The following is an 11359-nucleotide window of genomic DNA, read 5'->3' on the forward strand; positions in this document are numbered from 1 at the left end:
TGGCGCACAGCCGTATCAAACTCAATATTATGGCGCACAGCCGTATCAAACTCAATATCATGGCGCACAGCCGTATCAAACTCAATATCATGGCGCACATCCGTATAAAACTCAACACCATGGCTCACAGCCGTATCAAACTGAACATCACGGCTCACAGCCGTATCATACCATCAAAATAAATTTTTTTTATTTGTATTTTTTATTTATAAAATAATATAATTGTGGCTAGTCTAAGACCACCGATTCTGCCAAGCGCACGCTTGTCCCAACAAATGGACCAGGCAGAGAAAATACATTTTTCAAAACGAATTTTAGAAAAGCCACTACAAAAATAGTCAAAATTGTGACGGAAATTTTGTGATAGACAAGTTGTTCAAAAAATTGTGACGGAATTTTATCGGATTTGTGATGGATCATCCTTACGTAGCCTAAAATTTGCTGAAAAAATATAATATTTTACAAAAATTATATTTGTGACGGATTTGTAACAAAATTGTGACGGAACTTAGAGATGGCAAAAATAAATTGCCACGAAATTATGGCGGCAAAATAATCTGACGAAATTCCGTCACAATATTATTTAAAATAAATAAGTAATGCAAATTATTTTTTTGTGACGGCCGAATGCATCACAAATTTGTGACATACATCTAAATCCGTCACAAAATTAAAAAAGCTTAAAATAGGTAATAGTTTTGACCCATGTGTGTAGCACTAGTTTTAGAAAATTTTGGACTACCTTTTAGTTTTCCCACCCGTATTTCCCCCCTTACATCAAATATTAGTCCAAAACCCTTATTTTCTCCCCCCCNCCATCGATTCTTCAATACCTTGTCCATCACCATCCTCAACAAGCTTCACTACAAGCTATTTGACTCCCTCATTCTTTTCAGGTTTGCTTCTTTATCATTCTCTTTGTTCATAAATCTAGTAATTTTTGGGCTACTTTTTTATTCTTTTTTATTTCAATCTGTTTCAGCTTTGATTTGCTCCATTCCCAGTTAGGCTTTGCTCGAAAAAGTAGTTTGTTGAAGTGAACAGCATCATCCCTTCTTAATTTTTCTCTGCCCTTTCTATTGGATCCTTCAACTAAAGCTCAAAAATCTTCAAGGTAAACTAAAAAACTATTGCATACCATGCATTTAATTATTTATTTATTTTATTCAATTTTATTTTATTCCAACTCTAAATATTTGAAATTTATAGAAAAATTTTAGTGGGTCTTCATCAAAAGTGCCAGAATAGATAAATTGTGAAGTGAAAAACCTACATGTGTTAGTTTCTTAACTAGTAAAATAAAAGAATAAATTAAGTCTTTACTGTTTTTAAGCTTGGGTTTTAAGATGTCATCGACAATGCATGGATGATGAAAAGCTAAGATGTCCTTGTAATCATCGTAAATGCCGGAATAGAAATATCTTAGATGAAATTAGTGTTATGGTACATCTTGGAAGACACGGTTTTGTACCGAATTATTATTGTTGGTATCACCATGGTGAAAGTTATATTCCATATCCAGGAGTATGTAATGTTAATCAAGAAGAAATAGTTGGTGAAACTGTACAACAAGAAACTCATAATCCCCAATCTCATAACTCATTTCAATCTATGGTTTTTGATGTTGTTGAGCCATCTTATGATCGGAACTTAGAAGAGGACCCGAATCCAACAACTCAACATCTTTATAATATGCTCAAAGCATCAGAACAGGAATGGGTGGGAAACCCACACGGACATTCGCAGTTGTCTGCCGTTGCTAGACCGTTGAATTTAAATGCAGAACATCATTTTTCTGAAAGGTGTTATGATGACTTGTGTCAATTTTTATCAGAATTGATGCCCGCTGATAACATAATGACAGATTGCTTTTATAGTACAAAAAAGCTAATGCGAGGCTTGGGCTTGCCAGTAGAAAAGATTGATTGTTGCAACAATGGTTGTATGATTTATTGGCGTGAAGATAATGAACTTGATAATTGCAAGTTTTGTAGCCATCCTCGGTTTAAGAGATCAAAACTTAGACGTACCGAGCAAAAAACTAATATTTCCTATAAGAAGATGTATTATTTTCCTTTAACTCCTTGTCTTCAAAGGTTGTATGCATCTAATTCTACGGCTAAACATATGAGATGGCATTTTGAGCATGAAAAAGATGGTGTAATGCGTCATTGCTCAGACTCTCCTGCTTGGAAACATTTTGATGTGCCATATCCACATTTTGCATCTGAAGTAAGAAATGTCAGATTGGGTTTGTGCACGGATGGGTTTAACCCATTTGGTCAATCAGGACAACAATATTCTTCTTGGCATGTGATAATTACACCATATAATTTGCCACCGGGAATGTGTATGAAAGATGAATACATGTTTTTATCAGTGATTATACCTGGTCCAAAAAATCCTAAACAGAATATTGATATCTTCTTACAACCTCTCATTGATGAGTTGAACTGTTTTGGACTCAAGAAAGTCACAGAACTTGGTGGTTGAACACTTCCCATGGGTTTTTATCTTTTGCACTTGCATGCATTTATGAAGTCTGATATAACCATTTGCATTTGTAATTTTTCTAACTTATATGCCAGAAAAACTAAAATAGCTCTTTCGCGAAATTCTATAATTTGTTTGAAATTTCGCTGACAACAAACTATAAAGTGATATTGGAGAGTTTTAAGCTACTATCTTAATCTCTTCTAAATTGGATTTTTGGTACAATGGTTTCTGCAGTTATGTTATGTGAAGTCACATTTTCTATAGGATTCTCTGCATTCTCTATGAGAAGGTTTCGATGTGTGTGTTTCATGGCAAAAAATTTAAAACTGTGGGTATTTTAGTCTTTTTCCTAATTGCCTATTGTGATTTGACGTGTCTTTTTAATCGGGTACTGATTTGCCACGTTTGAGGTCTTCTCTCATTTTCTCCATTGCTCCCTCCAGATCTCTCTCTATCCCATTCGCTGTCTCTCTCTCTCTCTTCTTCTCCCGCTCATCGTCGTTGTGTGCTCTTCCTCAGAATTGAAGCTCCTTGTTTATTTCTTCTGATTTGTCTGTTAAATGGGCTACATCAGCAATAGATTTTGCGGAGGTTTCAAACCGCCGCAATTCGTAATTGAAAATTATTTTAAGAAGATTTAATTTTAGATTTGCAGGGGTCAACCGCCACAAATTAACCGCCACTACTTAGTTCTGGCGGTCAGCAAAAAACTGCCGCAAATTGATTGCGACGACTGTTATTATGGCAGTTTTAACGACTGCCGCAACAACGTATTGCGGGAGTTTCCAACTGCCGCAAACCTTAAAAATAACCCCCGCAATTAAGCTGTTTTTTGTAGTGTTTATACTTGTGAATCTCCTCTTCAACTGCAACACGTAGGGATCATCGAATTGTTTCTCCTTCTCTTCAGCTACTAATGGGGAACACGTCCTGTTCTAGACAACAACTCCATCATCTTCAAAGTCCGAAGTCGAACTCCTATCTTGGTTGGTGAACTTCTTTCACCAGAGTTCTCTTATCTACCTCAATCATGAGTTATACTTCTCACACTTTATCTTCTTAAACATTTCCTGAAAACACCTATAGCATTATTGTGACCTATGTCTTTGACATGTACTCAGAAGACTAGAGTCTCGTGCAATGGCACTACCCTCGTGACACATAAATAGGCATGATTTTATAGTTTTTCTGTGATCACTTTATCATCAATAACTAAGCTCGGTGATCATTCTAATCACTTTGTGTTTCTTACACATGCTAGACATAATCCCTGTGGTAATTATACATTTTCCCTCATTATCGAACTGATTATCTTTTTCATATCCCATGCTAACTATTCGGGTTTCAAATCTCTAACTAGACTTACTGAAAATTTTCACATCACCCCTTAGACCAAAGGTTTTATACTTACGGATCCTTCTTCCTTTTTTTTTCGGGATCCAAAAAAAAAACTTTCCTTATGTCACGACTCATTTTCTGAACAAGCCGGGACCGGCACTCGATCACTAAACATGACCGAGCGAACCATCGCTGTTTATCAAATCTATTATAACTCCAAACCTTATATGCAACAAGGCAATACTCTAACCAAATACTTTTAATTAATTCGAATATTTAAATAAATCAACTCCAAAACTTTATTCGTAGTAACTATTTTGAATTACTGCTAAGTTATTATAAAGAAATATCTGAATCTCAGCCCAATGACTATGTCTATGAAGCCTCTTCTGATAAACTGACGCAGTGCTCAGGACATGAGATTTCCTGGCCAGTTCTCTAAGTAAACAAAGAAATAACTAAATAAAGATAACTCTAAGGAATACTCCACGAACAAAAGCGGAGCTCACCAATAGCACTGGAAGAGAAAGAAGTCCTAACCAGTAGCCTGATCGCCTGCAAAACCAGTTCCTACGTTGTATCGCAGACCAACATAGGTTCCCAAAAGAGAACGTTAGTACCATCCATTGTACTCAGTGAGTCTCAACAACATGGGCGAAACTTTAATAACATATACATTACGAGCAAAGGTTCTAAATGCATGTAAAACATAAAGCTTATAAGAATAATTCTAAAATAATTGCATAATAGCAGTGTATGAATATTCTAAAAGAAATTCTTTTCTTTTTTCTTTCTTATAAAAAAATACTTCACTTTATACTTTGGGAGTTCCAACTATCCTGACTTAATTCTGTCTCAGTCCCCGTGTGATCGGCACGGGTTCGATCCCAACCTGATCGAATAGGCCCAATCCACGAGGTGCCACTCGCTTCATGGTTCTCAGCGCTCATGTATCATACCTTTGCATGGCTAAGTAAATTCTCAGCAACGAGACCCTCGGCTCGTGTGCTCCCTACTTTGGCACAAGTAGTTTCAGGAAGTCAACGCCTTGGTCAGGACCCTCGGCCTGGACGATGACCCCTTCTCAGAATAAAGGATACTCCCGAAAATCTTTTCTTTCTAAAACTTCTTCTTGTGACTTTTCAAGTCTAAATCTTTTCTTTATAGAACATCATGTACATGCTCATATTGGTATCTTTAAACGTAAAGGGCATAAGAATGAAATAAACATGTAAAAATATTTCTAAAGATTGTTTCTTCTTCATAAAATTCAACATGAAAATAGCATATAAGAATAACACAAAAATCTGAAAATTTAAGCACATAGATCATCTAAACTTTTGCCAAAGTATATGAGTGTATGATCATCCTTCTACTTTTCAAATTGAACCACAAGACATAGTCAACTCAACTGTAAACTGAAAAAAACCATTTGACTAGTACATGGAAATAAGATTATATATAGTGATTAATTGTTTTAAATCAAGAAATCTTTTCAGCTAAGTAGAAAAAAGCATGAGTTCTAATCCATTCCGTATGTTAATCTTCATCCTCAAAGCCTGTATTTTAATCTCCCTTTTAACTCTCAAAGCAGTTACAAATGAAACCAAATTCCCGTATTGGGAAGGAACAGAAAACAGCTATAGCTATAGGTCTACAGTGGAGCATACTAGAGACTTGGTATTTCTTTTGACCTTTTAGTGTAGTAATTGCCTACTAATATGTTCAGTTATAATATATAATTGTATTTTGGATAAAATAGACTAAGAGCTACAATTGACCAATGATTTATGTCTGTGTTCTCCCTCGCTATCTCTTTCTCACACACACACGGAGATACTAATTCGAGCATGTAACTTTTTTCTGTTTTATATTTGTTGATTGGATTCATAGAGTTAGATAGTAGTTACTAAGTTTCTGTAAAGAGATCTGGCATCTTCTCCTTTGCTGTATTTTTATGCAACCAGCTACGTCGACCTCTCTGTATTTGGTTGTTCTTGTAATGAAATAGCCTCAGTGGATAAACTCGTTTATATAAGGGTATTCAAAAATACTCGTTTAACTGTGTGCAATAGTTGAATACGATTGGAATTGTCAAAGGAGATTTAATTATAATATTATATGATTATGTAGCCTCTCTTTTTGTCTTCTGTTGGCATGTTTAGCTGTTTTTATCCTTATGTGAAAGTTTGTTGCTGAAGGTTCTTTTTAAGTGTTTGCTTTCCTTGTTCCTTTTTAAGTATCTGGTATTGTCGATGCCCCCTTTTTCTAAAGGCAAAATCGAGTTTATGACATTTGGGCGGACAACTCTTTTCCTTTTGGGAATTGGGTTTGCAATTTAGAAGAGTCACCACTTAATGATTAAGTGCATTAGGACACTAAGAAATTCAAAAGAGAAGAAGAACCAGAGAATGAGTAAGGGCTTGAAATTATCTCGGGGGAAGGTGTTAGGCACCTCCCAAGATCCACTAGTATGGGTCCCGGCCATGCTACAATTGTGACTTTGACTGGAAACAACAAGTAAGCAAACAAGACCAACTTTCACATAATGATTGCAACAAGGAAAGTATAAAAATTAAAAGCGTGTTGAAGTTTAGAAATAGGCGATTTCATAATTGTTTAAAGGTTGTATAAGTACAGAAAGGGGGGTCAAATAATTGGTAGAAATAATCAAACAAAGGAGTAAAAGAGGCGGAGGTTCGGAGAAAAACAGTGCTGGAAATTAAATATCTAAAAGAGACTTTTAAAGGATTGAAGTAAAAGAAGTTTTAAGAACTGAAAATTTATAGCTTTTATAAAAATTCTGAAAAAAAGAAAATAAACAAGTAAAGAGGGAGGGGGGGGGGGGTCCTAGGTTTATAAATAACATGGATAACCCCATGCAACACCCGATAACCATTTATACACGTGGTGTTATCGCGCGGTCATCATATCCATGTCTACCCTTACTCATCCCGTTAAGGTATTAAATCGCTGAATGGTTTCGTTACTTATTGCATGCTATTACCCGCCCCAATCCTATCAGTCCCGGAGCCAGTTGGGACTACTAATCCTAAAGGGAAGGGAGATTGGCTTTTCAGAGTTTTAAAAGGACAAAAAACCTAGTGCGACAAACAAAAACACATAAAGCAGTAAAAGGGGAAGCACATAGCAGTTAAGGCTCAAATAGGCCTCCTCATTCAAAGCAACAAATTATTTAGCATGACTTACAGGTACTGATTAGGTCTGAATTAAATTTAAAGCGTTAGGACAGGCTGATTTATCACATATTTCTTAGATGAGGAATCCGTATTAGCCTTGTCTGGTTGTAGTTTATCAAAACTGACACAGTTAATTAATCAACTAATGGTTTGCCTAGGTGAGACCTATAGACATGATATCTAATATAGCGTACTGATTTTAAAGAAAAGATTATTGGTTTTATAAACAAAAGATCTGCAGATTTTAAACGACCTTGTGGCTGATTTTAGACTCAATGATGAAATAGACGAAGCTGATTCAGTTGATTACTCCTATAGACATGATTTCTAAACGTTATTAGTTTTAAATGATTACATAAATGCAAGAGTCCTATAGGCATGGTATCTAGAATGAAGTTGATTATTATTAGACCTATGATGGTTTGCCTAATGACATGTATATGCAAAAGTGCAGAAAACCTATGATCATGATTTCTATATGCGGAAATGCAGAAACTTAGAGACAGGGTTTCTATATGCAGAAATGCAAAAAAAACTTATAGGCAGAATTTCTAAGATGAGAATGCAGAAGTGCAGAAATTTATAAGTAACCTTATGAACAAGTTATCTACATGAATGCAGGAATTTATAAGTAACCTATAAGTATGTTGTCTATATGAACGCAGGAATCAGAAAATCCTATAGACAAGTTATCGACCCTTTACATGCATTCATTCCATCCCCAATAGTTATTACAAATTATTACACACCCGAGTGAATCAAGAAAAGTAAAAAAATTACATCAGAAACTCAAGCTACAACCAAATAGCCTAATTCAGACTCAAAGTCCAACAATATGAGATAAACCAACTTCCAGGATCAGATTTCCAAAAGCCTTTCTCATGTTTGGGATGTATCAAAGTTTCCAAGAGTCTCAAAGGGGGCTCCGGGCAATGCTTACACCCCTAATGCATTGCAGATTTAGATCATGGTGCAGTGTGGAAAGGCCAGCCCTCAAATGTCCAAGTTTAGAGGGAACTCAAGGTCCCAAAGCAGGGCTCATAGGAGGGGGCATAACTTAAGAGTCTAAGAGTAAGTGTAAGTGCATAGAGGGGAATTAGGGAAAGCCATGGCAGGCTGGTGGTCATGCCCAACAATTAAGAGTGCTGGCACACCCCTGACCAGCCTGTTAGCCAAATGTGAGGAGTTAGGATCCATTGAGGACCAGGTTCTGACCTGGGCAGTAATTTGGATACTGCCAGGCCAAGAACCTTAACTCAAACACATAAAGGGAATAGGGGGTAGGGATTCACAATAGAAACAGGTGCAAGGAAAGAACATACATAGTTTAATCACTGAACATGACCAGCAAAGTAAACAAGAGTGCTGAAACTATAAAGTAAACACATAGGGGTGAGGCAGAAAATTGAATCAGAACATACCAGTCTCAGGGAAAACAAGTAAAAGCAGTAATCTCAAAAAGGCCAAGTTGCAAGCAAAGTAGTTCCCAAAGATTTCAAGCAAAGCAGAGTGTTGAAAGAGTATTTAATTCAAAGCAGTATTGCAAGTGTGTATGTATTGAATTGGAAGTTAAGGATTGGTAGTGTGTCCGTCCTCTTAAAAGTGCAGAAGGGCAGTCCCTTTTATAGTGCAGAAAACAAGTAAGAGAGGCAAGGAAATAACATGGAAATCAATCTCCCTTTGGTTAAGGGATTCTGATTTCAACGGGTAAAAGCCAGTTAAGGAAAGGAGTTTTAATTAAAACCTTTTCAAAGTAGCATAAGAAGGGTAAATACATAGGAGTTATTTAAGGAAAACAATCAATGGTACACGGTTTGTGCTAAATATGGCAAGGGAGTCAATCAAACAGCCAGTGAAACCAAACTTACAAGTTCAATTAGAATGTACCAAGTCAGGAAAGGTAAAAGAAGTTCAATCAAAGAAAATCAGTGACAATCTGTCAGCCTTATTAAAAGGATTTTAGAATCAATCAATTAGTTGGTAAACCTTTTGAAAGAGGAGTTTCTCATATATAAAGCACACAAATAAGTGAATCAAGAAGGGATTGTCAAGTTATTTGGAAGAGAAGTTAATCAAAGAGAGGTCCAGAATCATAAGCAAAAGTAGTATAAGTCTAGTTTGCAGACTCAAAACGAGTCTGGGAGTCTAGGGTCCCAAAATAGAATCCTAACTCGCACACAAATCAAAATTTCCAAGAAACCCCCAAATCCTAGGGTTTTCGAATTGAATCAGACATAGAGGTGAGAAAGCAAACAACTTGAGAGAGGCTCAGAAGTCTTTTCCAAAGACTTATGAGAGACAAACATACATGACAGAAAGAAAACTAATTCAAGGTCATGAGAACATGTTTGAGAAAACCCGGAATTTACATAGGTTCAGAAGAAAGAGATGATACGAGCCTAAACAAATGTAGATGAAATATGCTTAGTAAGAACACAAACAGAGTTCAGTAAAGTAAACAAAAATCAAAGAACTCGACCGTAAACACATATAGCAAAGAATAAGGAAAACAACACGGATTAATATGTGAGCACAGGAATAACATGTAGAGTAGAAAAAAGAAAATAGAAGAACAGTACATGCGTAGTAAAAGAAGTCAGACAAACACACATAAGGAAAGAACAACAGAGTTAGAAAGATGCTTTTGAAAACCTTTCAGAAACCCAAAATCGAAAGAAAAAATGATTTTGAAAAAGGAAATTTGGGGAAAATCTTTTAAACGTTCAATAAAACATAGACATGTTCCAGATTTATGAAAATAAGCAAGTAAGAACCTCGGACAGCTTAGGGTTGCAGAGAAAAACCCTAGGAGTGAGAAAGGTCTTGAGGTAAGTCAGATCCTTAGTCGAAAAGACTCATATTGCTCGAATATGCCAGAATAATGGCCGGTGAAGCCATAGATCTACAGATCTGAGAAGGTCTTGGAGAGAACCATCGAAGTCAGGTTTCACAGCCTTGAATAGCTTAGGTCTAATGGTGAGGAAGGGCGAGTACAGACCATCCATGACCTGAGACGCCATGGATTCCGGTGGAAACCCGGTGAAATAAGGTGGGAGACGATTAGGGTTCCAGGAAGGTTCGAGAGGATTTGGGAGACGAAGGGGTTCAAAGGAGGCGTCTCAGACGAAATGAATTAGGTTAGGAGGGGGGGTTTGAAGATTAAAAAAGGAAAGGGGAACTTATGGCCGTTGATCAAAACGATCAACGGTCTGGATCAAATGGGAGTAGGGTGGGTTTTTTAATCGGGTCAGGGGTCGGGTAATTTAGGGATTGGGCTGGTTTAATTTGGGGCGGAATTGGGTCAAATTAAGGGCCAAAATTGAAAGGAAATGGGGGCTGTAATTGAAATAGAAATGGGCTAAATATTAAATAACCAATTTTCCCCTTTTATTTTATAAAAATAGTGAAAAATGATTTTAAAAGCAAATTAAAAGTACTGAGCTAATTAATAATACATAAATATTAATTTAAAAATACTGGAGCTAATTTTACAATTACAAAATACTATTAATCGTAAAATAGACTATAATTGCAATTATATGCAATTTAGCTTTAAAAATACCAAATAAATTTGTAAAAATATACAAAAATCACCTTAATTATATTTTGGTGTTAATATGAGAATAAAATAAGTTATTCACAAAAAGGATAGTTTTGGGGAATAATTACTTATTTTTGTACTGCTAAAATGGATAATAAATTGATTTTAAAATCTTTAAAAATTAGGGAAAAATACCAAAACTCTTGGGCATGCTTATATATGTATGTACATGCTATTTTGAAAGTATTTTGTATATAAAAATACCTAGGAAAAAATTGGGTATCAACAGCTGCCCCTCTTTACCCGGGAAGGATGAAAGAGTTGTCGGGTAAAGATATGATGGCCAATTTTGACCGAACAAAACGATTCGAAGAATTTTGACCGAGCTCTGGTTCCTGAGCTGCCTACATATCCCTCGTCTTACAGGAATTAGTCCATATGTAGTTCGGGATCCATAGGCGGAATATGCCGATGGAGATTTTCGAAAAGCGGACGCGGTGTTCAGGTTGAGAAGGATGGTCAGAGTCTGATAGGCTGCGGGAACTGGAGCAGGATCGCTCCTGCTGAGACGGCCGTTGCTAGCCGGTTTACCTACAAATGAGCAATGCGAATATATATTATGCATAAATTTACACATGATGCAAGTTCCCGTTAGACCATGAATGTTGTCTTTGGACGGTTAGGATGATGTCCTCAGACCATGACATCCTGGGCCATGAAGCGTATGATAAAGGATTCGGAGGCTATGAATGATGTCTCGGGCTATGAGATGATGCTCCGAATA

At 36.4% G+C, this 11359-nt stretch overlaps 1 protein-coding gene across 2 annotated transcripts; it reads left to right on the forward strand.

Moving 5' to 3' along the window:
- LOC109227279 lies at positions 817 to 2666 on the forward strand. Of its 2 annotated transcripts, XM_019392382.1 has the most exons (3): positions 817 to 896; positions 983 to 1114; positions 1523 to 2666. In XM_019392382.1, exon 3 carries the CDS (start codon positions 1612 to 1614, stop codon positions 2491 to 2493), a length of 882 nt encoding a protein of 293 aa, XP_019247927.1. In that variant the 5' UTR covers positions 817 to 896; positions 983 to 1114; positions 1523 to 1611; the 3' UTR covers positions 2494 to 2666. The 2 variants fall into 2 exon arrangements, with proteins under 2 accessions (XP_019247927.1, XP_019247925.1); XM_019392380.1 differs by having other exon boundaries at positions 983 to 2666.

The sequence above is a fragment of the Nicotiana attenuata genome, chromosome 6 (genome assembly GCF_001879085.1).
Source record: "Nicotiana attenuata strain UT chromosome 6, NIATTr2, whole genome shotgun sequence".
NCBI classification, from domain to species: Eukaryota; Viridiplantae; Streptophyta; class Magnoliopsida; order Solanales; family Solanaceae; genus Nicotiana; species Nicotiana attenuata.